Source organism: Oryza glaberrima, chromosome 12 (assembly GCF_000147395.1).
Source record: "Oryza glaberrima chromosome 12, OglaRS2, whole genome shotgun sequence".
Lineage (NCBI taxonomy): Eukaryota > Viridiplantae > Streptophyta > Magnoliopsida > Poales > Poaceae > Oryza > Oryza glaberrima.
The window spans coordinates 582,399-600,864 of record NC_068337.1 but is presented as its reverse complement, the minus strand read 5'-3'; the positions used below and the strand labels follow the sequence as shown (position 1 = coordinate 600,864).

At 45.4% G+C, this 18,466-nt stretch overlaps 4 protein-coding genes and 1 pseudogene across 4 annotated transcripts; 2 read left to right on the top strand and 3 right to left on the bottom strand.

Moving 5' to 3' along the window:
- Positions 1–153: 153 nt before the first annotated feature.
- Positions 154–1,604, bottom strand: LOC127757313 (probable receptor-like protein kinase At5g18500). Its single transcript, XM_052282815.1, has 5 exons — positions 1,522–1,604; positions 1,235–1,363; positions 879–1,047; positions 390–502; positions 154–166 (listed from the first exon to the last, which is right to left on the bottom strand). The coding sequence occupies exons 1-5, from the start codon at positions 1,602–1,604 to the stop codon at positions 154–156; spliced, it is 507 nt and encodes a 168-aa protein (XP_052138775.1).
- On the bottom strand, positions 878–4,635 carry LOC127757476 (pentatricopeptide repeat-containing protein At4g13650-like). The gene is made up of 3 exons (XM_052282991.1): positions 1,505–4,635; positions 1,235–1,363; positions 878–1,088 (listed from the first exon to the last, which is right to left on the bottom strand). Exon 1 carries the CDS (start codon positions 4,470–4,472, stop codon positions 2,097–2,099), a length of 2,376 nt encoding a protein of 791 aa, XP_052138951.1. The 5' UTR covers positions 4,473–4,635; the 3' UTR covers positions 878–1,088; positions 1,235–1,363; positions 1,505–2,096.
- Positions 4,636–5,183: 548 nt separating this feature from the next.
- Positions 5,184–8,068, top strand: LOC127756854 (uncharacterized). The gene is made up of 2 exons (XM_052282242.1): positions 5,184–5,415; positions 5,604–8,068. Exon 2 carries the CDS (start codon positions 5,650–5,652, stop codon positions 7,303–7,305), a length of 1,656 nt encoding a protein of 551 aa, XP_052138202.1. The 5' UTR covers positions 5,184–5,415; positions 5,604–5,649; the 3' UTR covers positions 7,306–8,068.
- Positions 8,069–8,940: 872 nt separating this feature from the next.
- On the top strand, positions 8,941–11,544 carry LOC127757092 (uncharacterized). Its single transcript, XM_052282515.1, has one exon. The coding sequence runs from the start codon at positions 8,941–8,943 to the stop codon at positions 10,402–10,404; it is 1,464 nt and encodes a 487-aa protein (XP_052138475.1). The 3' UTR covers positions 10,405–11,544.
- Positions 11,545–11,879: 335 nt separating this feature from the next.
- LOC127757094 (uncharacterized) lies at positions 11,880–16,415 on the bottom strand (annotated as a pseudogene).
- Positions 16,416–18,466: the final 2,051 nt, after the last annotated feature.

Genomic DNA, 18,466 nt, shown 5'->3' with positions numbered 1-18,466 from the left:
TCTTTGTACTCTTAGAGTATACAGAAAATATGAAAAGCTATTTCATTTGTTTCTTCATGCACTTCCTCACACCAGCCACTAGCTTCTAAATAGCTTTTATGCTCTCATGTGCATCCTTCAACTATCTATCACACACAAGCTACTGTACATGTATCACACACCAGCACTGTACATGTTTCAAGAAATACAGATATGTGTAACAGCAATGGCCAGTTGGCCACTCCCCAGCCTCCCAGGGAACACAAAAAATTGTCAAGTCAAGAGAAATAAGAAAAGAGAAAACAATTGATTAATTCATTATGTATTGAGAGCTTCGCAGGTAACTCCATAACTTATACTCTAGTATGCTTTTCACTTTTCACTTGGGGGGAAATGATCGATTCTTATACCGAGGTGGCCTCATCTCATTTTCAGGGGCATCACTCTTGCCGCTGCTACTCTTGCCTCTTAATGGCTCGGTTTCTAAATTATTAGAGATGTGGTTCTGTCGTTGTCTTCTTTCCTGCAAATCAGTGGACATGTGTTTAATTCATGAGGCAATGATAGAATAAAGCCATGATTTCATTATGATAAACCTTAATACCATGTTATGCAATGCTCTCTATGTCGGCTAATGCTGCTAAGACAGATATACAGGATATAATAAATTTAAATTGCTCACGTTGTCCATCTGTCACTAATTTTACTCTGAGATGAACATTGGATGTACTTATAGCACAATATAGCAGGAATATGCATGATTTCCAGGTAAATCACTAATCGTACTCTTTAGGTAAAGGAAGAGTTTACAGCTACAGCCTTTGCATCTGATATGCACACATGTATATGATATATCACCTATCATATGTATGCATATTTATTTTTGTCACGAATCAAACCTCTTGAGGAATGGGTTCATTAGAGTCCAACATCCGGACCACCTGGTCCATCCTTGGTCTCTTCTCAGCATTCAAATCGATGCACCTCAGAGCTGTCAAAAGGGCACGTTTGAGCTCCTTTGTCGATGGTCTTCTCTCCAGGTTTGGATCAACAACTTCTTCAGATCGTCTGTTGGCAACCATCATTTTAAGCCAGTCAACTAGGTTTACCTACAAATGATCAGTAGTGTGTTACAGTACTTATCAAATCATAAGTTCATAGCTTCTCGATTGCTTCATAAGTGATTGTAGTTGCATGCTTTTATGTAATAACTTGGTACTGAACAATACAGGAAAAAGATGTCAACAAGTATTACCTCATCTGGAGGGCGATCATAGTCAATGGGATCTCTACCTGTAATAGCTTCCAGCAGAACCACCCAAAACTGTAGACATCAGTCTTTTCATTCAAAAGTCCACTGTTAGCATACTCAGGCGCGACATAGCTGCAAAATAATAACACAATTGTTGAGTACCATTAGTGATTAGCACCAACAGAATTTTTCTGAAATTACAGTGGTTAAGATTTGAACATAATACAAAGAGAACACGCATTAATTCATTATACAAAAGCATGAAAAACTTACCCAAAAGTACCCATAACCTGCTTCCTCTTTCTTGATGCCGTGCCGCGCCAGAGACCGCGTCGCCCCACTGCAGCTGCTGCCTGCCCGAGGCCCACGCCATCGACCGGCTGCGCCGCCCGTCCAAGCCTTTACTTATCTCCTTTCTGGTAACACTTCTTCGCTCTCCAGTTTCTCCCCTTCTTCCTTCCTTGCTGCTGTTCTTGTATTCATTGTAGAGGATGCTTCTTGCTTGCGACGACGATGCACAAACCGCAGAAGAAGAGGAAAATGAATTTGAGGTTTCTGATCCGTGTTTTCGCTCGAACTACTAATCTGGTCACTGGATGGTTCTTACTGGAAATCAACATCTTCTTGTTAAGGGGGTCTCCAGTTGTTGCTAAAAATACATGAACCTCCTTTCTGGGTTATACTAGCATTACCCACCAAATACCCATACTACAGTGTTTCCAGGATTACTTGCTTTCTTCCAAACATTGTGGAAGAAAGAAGTATTAATGTTCAGTCTCTGCTTCCTCCAACACTTAACATGGTTATGAATTTTCAGTAGTCAGTAGTTGCTGTTAGCCAATCTATTCTATATAGAATATTCCTGCTACATCTCAACCCTGCTGTACCCGTGCACCTTCTGGAGCTTATTCTGAACCATCCTCCTCCTGGTCTCCTCTGCAGACTGCCATTCCCCATCGTCAGCATAGACGTTTGACAGCGAAACATAAGTGCCATCGCTGCTCGGCGCCATTCTCAGGATCTGCTCTGCCGCAAGCACGCCAAGTTGCTTGTTCCCATGTATCCGGCAACCGTTCACCAGCGACCTCCAAACTGCAGGCCATGGTTGGAACGGCATTGCATTGATCACACCCTTCGCCTCATCGAGTAGCCCCTTTCTTGCCAGGAGATCAACCAGGCAGGCGTAGTTGGCTCTTGCTGGATGCATGCCATATGCAGACAGCATGGTGCTGAACGCAAGCTTCCCCTGCTCGACTAGCCCCAAATGGCTGCAGGCCGACAGAATGGCAACGAATGTGGCTGGTGTTGGATTCAGTTTAGCCTTTGTCATCTCTTCGTAGAGGTTGAGAGCTTCGTGGATCAAACCATGGTTGGCATAAGCTGTCAGCATGGTGTTGTACATGATGGCATCGTTGGTTGCTGATGAAACAGCGGTGAAAGCGCTCTCTGCAGAGGTAATCTCACCGCATTTCGCGTAGGCATCAACAACAGCGCTGGCTACGCAGAAGTGATTGGAATGACCTGTCTTGAGAACAAGCGAATGGATGCATCTGCAGTGCCTGATCAACGCAGCATTTGCACAGGCATTTAGGACGGTTGCCAGGATGAACTCATCAGGCTTGTTGGTGGAGTCACCTCTAAACAAGTTGAAAAGGAAAATGACCTCATCGTTCAGGCCATGCTTCAGGAATGCAGAGATAATGGCTCCCCATGACACCAGCTCCATCTTGCCAGCGTCCTCGATGATTTTCAGTGAACTCTGAACTGACCCAAACGCTGCTGCATTTGCCTTGATCAGTGAAGTGGACACGAACTGACAGGAGGCAAAACCTTGTTTCAGAATAATTGCGTGGATTTGCTCATGATCCCTTGCGCCATGAGCTTCCTGGAAGGCAGACAGAACAGCTGAATAGGTGAACTCATCAGGTCTTTCTCCAATGCAAACCAAACTGCGGAAGAGCCTCATTGCATCTTCAGAGCGACTGAAGAGACCATAACCTGCAATTATCTCGTTCCATGTCACAATGTTTCTGAAAGTGAGGCTACAGAAGAAACCATATGCACGGTCGAGCAATCCACATCTGAACAGCATGTTGATTACAGCGTTTGCTACAAGAACATTGTCAGTATAGCCATGACGATAGGCAAGGGCAAAGATCTGAAGGCCCAATGAGGCATTCTCTTTAGCACCACTCAGCCTCAACAAGACAGAAAAAGTAACCTCATTAGGTTTAAATCCGGTTCGTGACATGTCGATCAAGTAGCCAAAAACTGCCTTGTCGTCTTCATCATGCGCAAAACCTGAAAACATGGTATTCCAAGACACGGTGTCTTTTTGTCTAATCTTGCGAAAGACAGAAGCAGCAGTTTCCTTCTGTCTGGCTCTGAAATACATATCAACAAGGGAATTCATGACCGAGGTATTGGACTCGAGCATGCTGTGGATGACAAGACAGTGAAGCTGTCGCCCAAGATCCCACTGCGCACTGATTGAACAAGCCTTAACAGCAGAAATATAGGTGTACCGGTCAGGTGCAAGCCCAGAATGATGCATCACGAGCACTGTACTAATGGCATGATGCCCGAAACCATTCGAAACATAGCCTTCAAGCATGGCATTCCAGCACGTCAAATCTTTGTTCCTGATATGTGCGAATGCACGCTGTGCAGCAGCAATGCGGCCATGCTTTGCGTACATGAGCAGCAGAGAGCTCCCCACAAAAGGATTGCTATCCAGGCCAGCTCTGACGGCAACACCGTGGAGTGAAAGGGCGATGAGGAGCTTATTGGAGGAATGGGCCAGCATGGAGTGGCAGGCAGTGAGCATGGTTGCGAGCGCGAACTCGTTGGGGCAGAAGCCGCTCCTGATCATGGAAACGAAGAAACGAAACCCCAGGTGAGGCGCGCCATTGCGCGTGGAGGCAGAGACCATGACTGTCCAGGAGACGAGGTTCCTGTGCGGCATTTCGTCGAACACCTTGAGTGCGGAGTCGAGAAGGCCCCGCCTAGCGTAGTAGATGAGGAGGTAATTCATGTTGAAGGTGTGAGCGAGCGTGCCCAGCTTAAGGGCGTGCGCGTGGAGGTCTGAAGAGGAGGAGGAGGCCATGGAGAGCGCGCGGGCGATGGCGAAGGCATCCCTGGAGATGGAGGTAGAGGAGGTGCAGTAATGCAGCAGGTGGAGAGGAGAATGCGATTGGAGGAGGCGAAGGAGGAGGTGGCGGTGGCGAGTCCAAGGAAACATGCCGCTTCGCTGCTCTCATGAATGAATTGAACAAGTTGTTTGTGATCTGATGATCTCTGTCAGTTCAGTTGTACTGTAGTAAGAGAGTTTTATTTTGGTGTCCTGCAACTGCACTGCACGGGAACGGGAATTGCAGTGCAGGGAGGGAGGGAGGACGGTCAGCGATCTGCTTCAATTGGGATGACCGTCCAATCACAATCGTCCATGATGATTGGATCTAATGGTGTTACACTAGTATTTGCAAAAAAGAAAAACAAAACAGTTTTTTACAATAACCTCACCCCTCTGCATTCATTCATCCGGAGAAGATATGTACAGTTCTTGAATGCACAGTATGTGAAGAGTATGGGACCATCAACTAGTGTTCTAGTGTTCTTCACTTCACCGATTGAAGCACTAGCCTACTCCAGTTGTTAATGGCTGTAGACTATAGATAGATCTTAAATGTATTTTTTTTCAGTGTACTGATCACATTCTTGTTTCTTCTCAAACTTATAAGCATACCCCATCTGGTTGGTTGGAGAAGAAAATGTACTGTAGCACAACCACAGGGTCTGGTGGTTGGCGCTCTGTCTGTCACGCTCACGCAGGCAGCAACTACTCTCTTGCGACTCTGACTGTCAAAATGTCCAAAATGGCAGGCAGCCTTGTCTGTCCTCTTCATTTGGAAGGAGGTGTAACCCTGTTGCCTTCCTAATTAACTGGAAGATATACCACCCGCCAAGTCTGACCTGACCGTCTCAACCCAACCCAGTAAGTTCCAAATTTTTGGGAGAGCCATTGCTTTACTTGCTTGCTTGTTATCATCACTGACCAAACAGAAAACAGTTACAAGAACACATCTTTGAGTTTCGGGCGGATTCAATACAAATAATTGAAACAGAAAGCTTTAAGCTGCTGGTGTTCCCTAATCCCTACCAAGCCTTTACTTGTCTCCTTTCTGGTAAGACTTCGTCTTCGTTCTCCAGTTTCTCCCCTTCTTCCTTCCTTCCTTGCTGGTGTTCGTGTTCCCATGATGAAGAAAATCCCCTCTTTCTTTTCCAATATCTAGTCTAGGTTCTTCCGTTCTTGTGTTCATCGTAGAATTTTGCTGAAATTTTCATCTGTTTTTCTTTTCCTCCTGCAATGCAGGTGGAGGAGAGGGCTCAGAGGGGCCTTTACGAATTGCAAATTTGCAATGCTTCTTGCTTGTGATTGTGACGACGATGCACAAACCGCAGACACAATTAATGGCGACGCCCCGATGCTCAGCAGCTACCGCGCACCGCCGCTCGCCGACCACCTCCACGACAAGCCGCACTGGCTCAGCCAGCTCAAACCATGGCGCCGCCATGCCCACGGCGACGACCACCTCTCCGCCGGAATCGCCATCAACTGGAGCTCTGTGCGTTCGGCGACCAAGGACTGGATCACCAATCCCATGAACATCGCCATGCTCCTCTGGCTGCTCTGCGTCGCCGTCTCCGGCGCCATGCTCGTCCTGCTCCTCCTCGGCCTGCTCGACGGGGCGTTCCCCACGCCGGCGGCGAGGAACCACTGGATCGAGATCAATAATCAGGTTCTCAACGCGCTCTTCACGCTCATGAGCCTCTACCAGCACCCCGTCCTCTGCCACCACCTCTTCCTGCTCTGCCGCTGGCGCCCCGCCGACGCCGCCGACCTCCGCGCCGCCTACTGCAAGGACGCAGCCGGCCCGCGCCACGGCGAGCGCGCCCACATGGCCGTCGTGGTCGCGCTGCTCCACCTCACCGTCGTCTGCCAGTACGTGCTCTGCAGCCTGTACTGGGGGTACACCAAGAAGACGCGGCCGGAGCTCGTGGAGAACGGGTTCTTCGTGCTCGGCGTCGCCGCGCCGGTCGTCGCCGTCGTGTACACCGTGTGCAGCCCGCTCGGCAAAGACAACTTATACTGCGAGCTCGCGTGCCACGACGCCTTCGGCTCGGTGACCCAACACCCGACCAAGGGGCACGCTGCCGTGGTCGAGCCGGAGTGGGCCGGCGGCATGTTCGACTGCGGCGGCGACGCGACGGCGTGGTGGCTCTCCCTCTCGTGCACCTTCTGCGTCTTCGGGTGGAACATGGAGCGGCTCGGGTTCGGCAGCATGTTCGTGCACACCGCCACGTTCGTGCTGCTGTGCTTCGCGCCGCTGTGGGTGATGGGCGTGTCGGCGCTCCACATCCACGACGTGGTCATCGGCGACATGGTTGGCGGCGCCGGCGCGCTGCTCTGCGTGTGCGGGCTGCTCTACGGCGGCTACTGGAGGATCCAGATGAGAGAACGGTTCGGGCTTCCGGCGAGCGCGGCGTGCTGCGGCTCGCCGTCGGTGACGGACTACGCCCGGTGGCTCTTCTGCTGGCCGTGCGCGCTGGCGCAGGAGGTGCGCACGGCGAGCCTCTACCACATCGATGGCGAGACGTTCTACAAGAAGCTTCCTGTTGTTGATGACGTTGAAGCCGAGAAGAGGCAGCCATTGCTGCTAGCGTCACACCATGTCCAATTCCATGAACCACCGGACACGATGATCATGGCAACATCAGAGGAATCAAGTGATCATGTCGTGGTTGTTCATGAGGAGATGGTTCCACCGGCTGTGCAGGTTGTGTTTGAGCAAGTCGTCGTTGAAGGTGATAAATCTGAAGAAGAATGCAGTGCAGTTCATGATGAGAAGATCATGGGTTTGCCTCTTCCGGAATCAGTGATTGTGGTTGATGCTGAGATACCGGCCAGTTTGTCTGATGGAAGCTGGACGGTGGAGAAGGTGAAGAGACTGATAAATGTTGTCACTTTGGTTTCTTTGCTCATTCTTCTCTACACCAGGGGATTCATTCGTTAGTGAGGCACAGAAAATGCATACAAAAAGGGTACAGATTCAATAGCTAGATGACTGAATTCTCTCATCTTTCTCCATTACTTTTTGTTGGTTCTGATCGAGAGGAAATTCATTCTTTGCAGTTTGGGTGTACATAGGTATACATGATGGCATAAAGATGCCACATGATTAAGAAGGGCTTGCGTATTTGTAATCCATTCCGAGCTGTAATTGCAGCTTGGAAATAGTGAATCTCTAATGCAGTTATACTTCCTCCGTTTCACAATGTAAGTCATTTTAGCATTTCCCGTATTCATAGTTATGTTAATGAATCTAAATAGATATATATGTCTAGATTCACTAACATCACTATGAATGTGGGAAATGCTAGAATGACTTACATTGTGAAACGGAGGGAGTATCTAATTGTTTCAGTTTGCCCAGTGTAGCTTGTGTTTCAGGAAACTAAATTGGGGTGGTTGTACAAAGATATTGTAGTTTCAGTTAGAAATTAGAATCCTTCTGAAACCTTCAGTATAGCCTCTAAAGTTTCAGTTTGCTGTTTCTTTCTTCATTCTGACGTACAAGTGGTCGAGCTTCAGAAGGAACTGGATTGTACAATTGTAAGCAATCACAGTTTGAAATCTTAGTAAGGTCTGTTTCAGTTTTCTCTGCTGTAGCGGAAGCTACTATAATGTTGAGTGATAACATGATGAACTGTCATGTGAACAAATTGTTCCTCTAATGTTGTAAAGCGCCAACTATGAATATATAGCTAAACATCATTATCAAGGGCTTATCAATCATCTGTACACTGAAAGTATTTTTAGTCACAGCAGTCTTAAAACTGTACACCTGCATGACTATATGGACTTGAGATAACCTGAAGATGACTTTTGGCTGTATTGCAACCAAAAAAGGAGGTCAGTATCACAAGAAAATAAGCCAGGTTTGAGAAGGGTTTATGAAATCCAGCTTTGCATCAGAATAGAGATGAAAGTGTTGAACAGAGCACGCCAACAGGTGACCTGTTCACCTGTTCTGTTTTGTTGTGTTGAATTCATTTCAGGCAACAAAAAAGCGACTTATTCTTGTTCCTTGTGCTTCAGTTATGGCGCCAACTGAAGTGAGGCAAGTCTGCATACAAAACAAGCAATAGAAATTAAGTCATGGCGAGCCAACGTTGATTCCTGAAAATGAGAATGTATGGAGGACAATTGTGGACGCCCATATTCTTGGACTATGATATGTCTTGTACTTCTAGTCATTTTAAAAGACAAAGTCTGTTCTTGTAGTCGTTTTGTTCCAGAGTGTTAATTTACTAAATAGTCACGCTTAACTGTTTTGACCGATCCAGTACTCCACCTCGGTCAGTCCAATCCAGCTGGTAATTAAACAACCAGGCCCAGCAGCAAACTGTGGCTGACGCTGACCTCCTCTCCCAAAATTGACAATCCCTGCCTTTCTTTGGTCAACTATTTGCATGCATATATATTGTCTTTTTCTTTGAAGATCATTCATATATATTGTCGATCGGTTGCATGGTTTTGACTTCGAGTTTCCTCCTCCTATTCTTATTCTGCTATGTACTCGATCTGCTGCAAGCCTGCAACTAGCTAGTATTACACGATTTTCTGCAATTCGTCAGTGCAAATAAACATGGAATCACAAGAACAGCATGAAGATGATGCACAGCACAAGCAGGAGCAGCACAAGAAGCACAAGGAGAAGAAGAAGGAGAGGCTCCTCGACTTCCTCCGGGCGGCGCCGTCCAAGACACCATGGTTCTCCTTCTCCGGCGCCGCCTTCCTCACCCGCCTCGCCTCCCTCCGCACCACAAACAACCCTGCAGCTTCCCGCCGCTTACCGGCGTTCGTCCGCTCCGTCGACTGGCGCGCCCTCCGCGCCAAGTGCCTCGCGTGGGCCAAGCACCCAATGAACGCGGCTCTGATCGTCTGGCTCGCCTTCGTCGCCGGCGGCGTCGCCTTCGTCTTCCTCCTCATGACCGGCGCGCTCAACTCCGCCGTGCCCGACGCCTCGCGCCGCCGCCGATGGACCGAGGTGGCCAACCAGATGCTCAACGCGCTCTTCACCATCATGTGCGTCTACCAGCATCCCAAGCTCTGCCACCACCTCGCGCTCCTCCTCCGATGGCGCGCCGCCGACGTCGCCGAGCTCCGTGCCATCTACTGCAAGAACGGCGCCGCCGGCCTGCGCCGCGAGCGCCTCCACGTGGCCGTCGTCGTGCTCCTGCTCCACGCCACGTGCTTCGCGCAGTACGGCTACTGCGCGCTCTTCTGGTTCTTCGGCAGAGACAACCGCCCGGACTTGGCCGTCAACCTGTGCATGGCGCTCGGCCTCGGCTTCCCCATCGTCGCCGCCTTGTACATGGTGTACGGCCCGCTCGGCCGGAAGATCGTGCTGATCCCGGCGTCCACCGACGACGAGGAGAACGTGAAATCGCAGGTCGACGAGGCGAACGCGATCGCGGTGACGGCGCAGTGTGACAGCAACAGAAACAGGGCGGTGGTCGCGAAGCCGGAGTGGGCCGGTGGGCTGTTCGACGTCGGCGACGACCCGACGGTGGCGGCGCTGCCGCTGTCGTGCACGTTCTGCGTGTTCGGGTGGAACATGGAGCGCCTGGGGCTCGGCAACATGTACGTGCACGTCTTCACGTTCGCGCTGCTGTGCGCGGCGCCAGTGCTGGTGTTCGCGGTGGCCGCGCTCAACGTCCACGACGACACGCTGCGGTTCGTCGTGGGCGCCGCGGGCGCCTTGCTGTCCGTGCTGGGCCTCACGTACGGCGGGTTCTGGCGCGCGCAGATGCGGAGGCGCTTCGGGCTGCCGGCGCACCGCTGGTCCATGCGCGGCGGGCGGGCAACGGCGGCGGACTACGGCAAGTGGCTGTGCTGCGCGCCGTGTGCGCTGGCGCAGGAGGTGAGGACGGCCAACCTGTACGACGTGGAGGAGGACGTGCTGTACGCCAAAGGTGGCGAGGAGGAGGAGGAGGAGGCGGCGATGGCGCCTTTGGAGAGAGAAGGCTGCATCGTCGCAGTTGATGCGCCGCCGCTACCGATGAGAATCGAAGAGAAGGATTATGTCGTGTTAGACATGGGTCAATGAAATTTCGTTCCAAGATCAAAATAGGCAACATGTGAAAATTCCGATCTGTTCTTTTTTTTTTCTTCATTATTTGAAGAGACATTCCAAAATTTGACGAAATTTGTTCATTCGTTGACTGCTTTGGCTTTGGCGCTTTATTTATTTATGTCGGACGATGCCATCAGGCGGCTACTCCTCGCCGGCGTCGCCCCCAGCAACCGCCTTCCGCCGCTCACCGTCAAGCTCCTCCACGCCCGCCTCCTCCTACATCGAGCCCAGAGGGTGTTCGACGAAATGCCACATCCCAGCACCATCTCCTGGACCGCTCTCATCACCGCCTACATGGATGCTGGGGACCTCAGGGAAGCCGTCCATGTCGCAAGGAATACTGTCACACTGCAATTAAACTCATATCGACGATAACTCATCGAGAGATCATTGTCCGAGATAACAACCAATTTCTTTGTTTTAGAGATGGTTCTTGCGCTCCTGCAATGACTATTGGTAGAACTAGAAAGTAGACAACAATTTGTCGAGAGGTGTGGTTACTGGATAGAAGAGTATAAACCAGATGTTGTCGTGTTTGGAGGCGCTTCTATGCTTCACTTCTTGTGAATTGCACAACTTTTAAAGCACAAATAAAGGATGGATTGCAGCTAGATATCCCTTCAAGTGATTTGTTTTAACCAAAACACACATGTGTACAGTAAAAAAATATTTCATGTTTACGGGATACAATCCCATTATTGTTCTATTTCATCTCTTTACATGCCTTGTTAGTTATAACACTATTGTTTGGTTTGGGGATTTTTCTTAGGGTTGGCTGCCCTGCATACCCCTTCCTCCTCCTATTCTTTAAACTAGCACGGTGGCCCGTGCAGATTACGCGGCTAGCATCATTATATTTTCTCTCATATAATAGCATATATGTTTTCTCATTATATTATTAAAATATATTACAATGACAACATAATTTTAAATTTTGCAATAACTTTTCAAAAATCCTAATGTGTAATAACTACTCTAGTCTCCTCTTCTAATATTCCTTATTTTTTTTATTCTGAATTTCAGCTATTTCTAAATTATATTTCTATATGTACTCTGCTTTTTCTTTTTCTCTGATTAATGTGAGAATTTCTAGGCCATAAGAGCGAACGTGGAGGCTCCTTTTTATTCCGAATTTTAGTTGGTTTTAAATTCCAATATTAACTATATACTCTACTTCTAATATTTCTTATTTTTTAATTCCAAATTTCTTTTTTTTTCTTAATTGTATTTCTATATGGACTCTATACTCTACTTCTAATATTTCTTATTTTTAATTCCAAATTTCGGTTATTTCCTAATTGTATTTCTATATGTACTCTATACTCTACTTCTAATATTCCTTATTTTTAATTCCGAATTTCAGTTATTTCCTTATTGTATTTCTATATGGAATCTAGTCTCCTCTTTTAATATTCCTTATTTTTTAATTCCGAATTTTAATTATTTCTAAATTGTATTTCTATACGGACTCTAGTCTCCTCTTCTAATATTCCTTATTTTTTAATTCTGAATTTCAGCTATTTCTAAATTGTATTTCTATATGGACTCTAGTCTCCTCTTTTAATATTCCTTATTTTTTAATTCTGAATTTCAGCTATTTGTAAATTGTATTTCTATATGGACTCTGTTTTTTTTCTTTTTCTCCGATTAATGTGAGAATTTCTAGGTCATGAGAACGAACGTGGAGGCTCCTTTTTTCCCCGAATTTTAGTTAGTTTTAAATTCATATATGGACTCTATACTCTACTTCTAATATTTCTTATTTTTTAATTCCAAATTTCTTTTTTTTCTTAATTGTATTTCTATATAGACTCTATACTCTACTTCTAATATTCCTTATTTTTAATTCAGAATTTCTATTATTTCCTAATTGTATTTCTATATGGACTCTATACTCCTCTTCTAATATTCCTTATTTTTTAATTCCGAATTTCAACTATTTCTAAAGTGTATTTCTATATGGACTCTAGTCTCCTCTTCTAATATTCCTTAAATTCCGAATTTCAGCTATTTCTAAATTGTATTTCTATATGGACTCTGTTTTTTCCTTTTCTCTGATTAATGTGAGAATTTCTAGGCCATGAGAGCGAACGTGGAGGCTCCTTTTTCTGTTCCTTTAATTATATAACTAGCTGGGTGGCCCACGCAATTACGCGGCTAGCACCCATACAAAATTATCTATTTTTAATATGATTTTACTTATAATTTATTCAATAGATATTTCATTGTCTTAAGACTTTGAAAGACCAAACCATATCATCCCCGTATTTCTAATGTTGTAACTTTTATAAAAGTCACATTAGTTGTTACCCCTTACTTTTTTGTCACCCTATCTTTATTTGCTTGTTCGATCTACCATGGCTTATATTCATTCTCCTTTTAACCTTTAAAAATTGGATCTTATAGTTTTTTTGAGTTTATTGTCTCATTGGGTTTCATTTTTTTTATTTTTAGAAGTCCCGTTAAAAGCTGCCAATATACTTCTCTACGGCCTATCCGCTGCTTGCTCTCTTTATTGTCATTGGGATTTTAAAAATCGAACATAATTATCGTTTGAGTTTAATTTTTACTCTCTAGAGTCCCACCAAACCGTTTGTACTCCTCTACGACTCGCCCGCTTCTTCCCACTCTTTATTATATTTGAGATTTTAAAATCGAATGTGATTATGATTGAGGTTTATTTTTTAATTTTTTGGAAATCCCGCCAACCGTCGTGACCATTCTACTTAACGGCATGTCCGTCGTCACTCCTTTTAATTGTCATTGGGATTCTATATAGGGTTTTATTAATAGTTTTTAGATGTCTCATCAACTGTCACCACTCTACTCCTTTACAACCCTGTTACTTCTTCGATATTTATTATCATTTATCATCGTTGTGTTCTAGATGATTTTTTTTGAAATTTCCATATTTTTCGTTCCGGTAGATTTTATTTATAAATTACCTAGTTGTTTTATTCTATTTTTAGAATTTATTTTATTAATTATTTGGAATTTTAATTAATCTCGTTATGTGTTTCAGATGGTGTATTCTTTAAATAGTCTTTATTTTTATTACAAATTTCAGTTACTTTTAAATTGCATTCCAAGTTGAACTCTTCTTTTATTTTCTTATTTCTAATTTCAGATTTTATTTTATTTTTTATTTTAAATTTTAATTAATCTCGTATTGGGTTCTTATATATGGATTTGTATGAAATGAGGGCACTGTATTATTTTTCTGATGCTGCAGCCTAAGCGTGCTGGCCTGGTATCTCCACCCTATATATGTGCGGGAATGTTATATGTGCGGGAATGTATATTGGTTTAGAACTCTATACTGTACAGTTCGGCAATTGATTTTTCTAAACGGACAAGGAGTTCGGCAATTGATTTTTCTAACCAGACAAGGACTCCTAGTAGTACGGATGGTATGGTCCATTATCTTTTATACAGTAAATCTATTTAGTAATTTTAAATTTGTATTCCTACTCGAACTCTCTTTTTTCTTTTCTTCTAATTTCAGCAATTTATTTATTTATTATTCTGAATTTTAATTAATCACGTATTGGGTTCTTATATGGACTCCTCTTTTAATATTGCTTATTTTTAATTCCGAATTTCAGTTATTTTTCATATTGTATTTCTACTTGGACTCTTTTTTTTCTTTTTCTCCGATTAATGTGGGAATTTCTAGCCTTCACAGCGAACGTGTTGTCTTCTTTTCGAGCTGTCTTAATAATATAATAAATAGATATATAGATATTTTACACATAGGCCCTAGGTACATCGCATATTTACACCAACACTCCCTCTAAATCTAAAGATGGGCAAAAGATATCAATTATACCCATCTTGTTACATATTGATTGAAGGGACTACCTATACATTTGTCGACAAATTTTCTTTTAAAAATTTGACAGATATAATTATAGTATAATCGTAGTGTAATTATACTATAATTATATGTAATTTTGAAGTGTGGGGAGATGGCAAAGGCATGTTACATCCCCCACCCCCAACACACACGAGTGCTTATTCGTGTGCACACATTTATGCTACTTCCTGAGTTCAATTTTCCGCATTGCTGTAGGCTAGCATGTGAACTAGTCGTTTACAAGATTCTGAACTCATACTGCCCCGGTTTGTAAACCATGAACATTGCAAACCTCAAATTTCACGTATTGAGTAAGGCTAAGCTTTAGATAATTTGGATATTCTTATGGATTAAACTGATTAAAATTAGCGCAGTGTTATAATCCCTTACCATATCTCTGTGCATTAAACTGATTAAAATTAGCGTAGTGTTATAATCCCTTACCATATCTCTGCATTTTTTACACATCCTGCTTCTATGGAATAATGCTAGGTTAGATTCAGATAACCCATTCAATATTATAGCTGTTGAAGGTGTAGAAGATGGACTTGTGCTTGATCATTTGGATCTGCTCTTGACCATCCTTACCATTGCGGCGCACCATATGCAGGCCAGTGAAGACAGCAAAATCCGTAGGGATGACATGAGAGTCAACAGTGTAGTCGTCGTCGTCATCGGAATCATCTAGGAAAGCAGCAGCAGCAGGCATATTGGAACGGAAGATCTTGGCAGCACAAAATCTGCCAGAGCCGAGGCTGATGAGGTTGAGCTTGGAGGGCGACCAGGATTTAGGTATGTCGAGGTCAAGCCAAGTTTGCAGGACATCGGGTGGGTGCAGATGGGCGTTGGAGAGATCAATAGCACAGAGGTTGTAAGGGTGTCGGGCAGAGTCTCCAAACCAGAGATTGAGGTCGGGCACATACTGAGCTCTGCCATAAAACGGCATCGTCGTAGCCAACATGGTGCCATTCACCGATGAGTGTGTTGAAGGCATGAGTGCCGCATTCGGGGGCGGTGGAAGAAACAAAGATGGTGGAGCCAACCACCGTACAGGAGACAAGGTTGGCGTGGGTGTAGCTGGCAGAGGGGAGCGGCGGCAGAGGGAGCCAGGAAGGGGCCCTCTCATGGAAGCCCCTAGAGCCGTAGTTGAGCACCTCGAAGCAGCAATCGCTGGTGAGAGGATCGGCGGTGGGGCTCATGACGTAGAGGCCGTCAGGTTCTTGGGGAGCGGCACGGTCGACAGGGAGGGAGATGGCGCCGCGGCCCTTGTTGGATTTGAGGGAGGGGAACTTCACCACGGAGTAGGAGACGGTGTCGAATAGCAGGGTGTGCCCGCTGTTATCCACGGTGAGGATCTTGTTCTCATCGTCGCCGAGGAGGGTGGCCAACTCCAGATTCCTGCTGCTGTGCTCGTATGTCGGGGACGCCTGGAAGTTGATCATCGGACTCGGAAACTGCCCGAATCGCTCCATAAAGTGCAGGCCTGGATGCCTCCTACCCTCATGCTCCTTGTACGCCTTCACTTCTTCTTCCGACTTGGCCGTTGCTGCCTCTGCTGCTCTTCTTGATGGGTAGAAGAGGCGATTCGCAGGCACGCGCCGCAGCGAATACAGGCCATCGCGATTGCTCTCCACCACCAGGTTCAGAAATCGTCGGGCCATGCCCATCCCTTCTCAACAACAACAACAACAACTACTACTACAACTTAAGGCCAGCATAGGATTGATTATTGCTCAAAGAGAGATACATCTAGGGAAAAGAAAACAAAACGAAACGAAACGAAATGCAATGCAATGGAAAGAGCAAGAGCAAATTCAGCACCAGCACTAGGATGGGGTGTGCTCTCAATCTAGGATCGCAGATATGCCTTTGTCAATCTAGGACAATCAGGATGCAGATTACCGGCGGCCGATCGTCGAGCAAGTTTGATGGAAAGCTGATCTGCAAGGCTGATGATGGGTCTCCCCAGATCTACACCGGAGTTGAAGAAGGCAGCAGTAACAACGGCGGCGGCGGAGCCTTAGCAACCCCTGGGATGGATTAGGTCAAGCCGCCTGCTCGTGCTAGCTTTCAGGGGTTCCTCTGGGCCATGGGCCGTCGGCCGAGAGACTTTCTTGTGGAATGGTGGTCATTTTTCTTCCCGAACAAGTTTAGTTTACATCCCTCAATATACGTCGAGTTTAACTCGTATCCCTAAAAAAAATAATCAGACATAAAGCGTTCCCTCAGAGGGTTCTCAAAACTGCCGGCAATAAAAGAAAATCTACGGTAGCCTCCTTAAATTCAATAAATTTTAAAATTGATTTAAAATTTTTATAAATTTTATACGGTTTGTCACGGTTACCGCGCGGTAACCGTGCTTACCGCTGGGGCGCGGTAACCCCAGCCCCGGCGGTTTGGGAAACCCTGGTCCCTCAACAGTATTAAGAGCATCCATAATGTATAGTTCATGTAAGGGTACTAGAGATGGGACACATCAATTATATGGTAATTAGATGGGACTATTTATCATATATCTTAGTTAATCTAGTTTGTTAATTCGATTTACTTATATCGGCTGAGATTCACTTTAAGGTTTACGTCGGTATCGGCTAAAATCACTTTACCAGATTAGATTACCAAAGGTATCTACCACCCTAAGAATCAGTCAAGGGCTTTATTGTCTACATATTATGTTTATTTTCATACTTAGTGCTGCATCAGTACATTCGATCTACTAAGTCATTCTTAGAACCATAATCTCTAGCCTGGTTATTGATTTTCAATAAGAGTTTCATCGGGGTTTTAGCCGATAAGTTATCTGGACGTTGCATCGGTTTGCAAGTATTGCATATAAGTTAGATTTAGCCAATGACAACAAATGTTTCACTGTTTATCTAATCTTATGGATTTTATGACATCGGACTTCCAGGCGATGTATGCTTTAACTTTCGGATAAGTGATTATTTTATCATATCATTATTAGCCAATTGGTTTCTAGTGGATTATATTATTGTTATATTATATTATTATCAGCCAATTGCTTTTATTACATTAAGATTTAGACCTGCACTAGAGCTAAGCAGATCCCCCAGGCCATTATGTTCGGCGACTTAGTCCGTGCCAACACAGTTCCGGCACCATCAGCCGAGCACAGATTTTTCATCAATAATGATCAAACTGACTGGTACGTCCGTATCTCATCAAGATTTAGACCTATACTGAAGTTAAGCTGATCTTCCAGATCGTTGTGTTTGTCGACTTAGTTGGTACCAATACAATTTGACACCATCTGGCCGAAGACGGATTTTTCGTCGACACAAGCATGCTAAGATCTGTTCTAGTGTGTATTAAATGTTCAATGCGCATTTCGCCTCTCCCTACCCTACCACGTTGAACCGTCATAAAAGGATGTACTCCTGGTGCTCCTCCACGTCATGTGCTTCGTGTAGTACGCTATTGCATGCTCTTCTAGTTTTTCCACTGAGACACGTGCCAGGATTTGGCTATCAACCTCTGCATGGTGCTTAGCTTCGGATTCCCCATCATCATCGGCTAGCTTGTACATGGTGTACGGTCCGCTTAGTCGGAAGATCGTGCTAATCCCGGCGTCCACCAACAAGGACTCAAGGATAGATCGGCGAGGCGAACACAATGGCGATGACGTCGCAATGTGACAACAAAAATAGCAGCAGGGCGGTGGTTGCGAAGCCAGAGTGAGCTAGTGAGCTGTTCGACGTCGACGACGAACCGATGGTGGTGTCCGCGGTGGCTCCGCTCAACGTCCACGATGACACGCCATGGTTCATCGTCGGCACCGTGGGCCTTGGAGAGAGAAGGCTGAATCGTCGTCATAAGTGGCGGAGCCAGAATAAAATTATAGCAGGGGCTAAACCAAAATGACCAAGAGCATCTAAGAGAAATTAGGGTTAGGTTAGGACTTTTTTGGGCTTTCAACCTCAAACAAAATTTATATTAGCCCCTCATCTATAAATATATGGATTAAAATTTTAGGAAGGTATTATGGGGCTCTAATAATATTTTAGGGGTAGGGGGTCTCAAGAATCCCCCCACCCACACGCTGTCTCCGTCCCTGGTCGCCATTGATGCGCCACCACTATCAACGAGAATCAAGGAGAAGGATTGTCTCACGTTAGACATGGGTTAATGAAATAATATCATTCATATCTTTTCATTCAT

What these genes read in the sequence shown, in the direction of transcription:
- LOC127757313 (XM_052282815.1), bottom strand. Translation starts at nt 1,604, where the DNA reads ATGGCGTGGGCCTCGGGCAGGCAGCAGCTGCAGTGGGGCGACGCGGTC. An exon ending in CATCAAGAAAGAGGAAGCAG is followed by an intron (nt 1,364 to 1,521) that starts GTTATGGGTACT and finishes ATTATTTTGCAG; the next exon opens with CTATGTCGCGCCTGAGTATG. An exon ending in ATGAACCCATTCCTCAAGAG is followed by an intron (nt 503 to 878) that starts GTTTGATTCGTG and finishes ACTGATTTGCAG; the next exon opens with GAAAGAAGACAACGACAGAA.
- LOC127757476 (XM_052282991.1), bottom strand. Translation starts at nt 4,472, where the DNA reads ATGTTTCCTTGGACTCGCCACCGCCACCTCCTCCTTCGCCTCCTCCAA.
- LOC127756854 (XM_052282242.1), top strand. Translation starts at nt 5,650, where the DNA reads ATGCTTCTTGCTTGTGATTGTGACGACGATGCACAAACCGCAGACACA.
- LOC127757092 (XM_052282515.1), top strand. Translation starts at nt 8,941, where the DNA reads ATGGAATCACAAGAACAGCATGAAGATGATGCACAGCACAAGCAGGAG.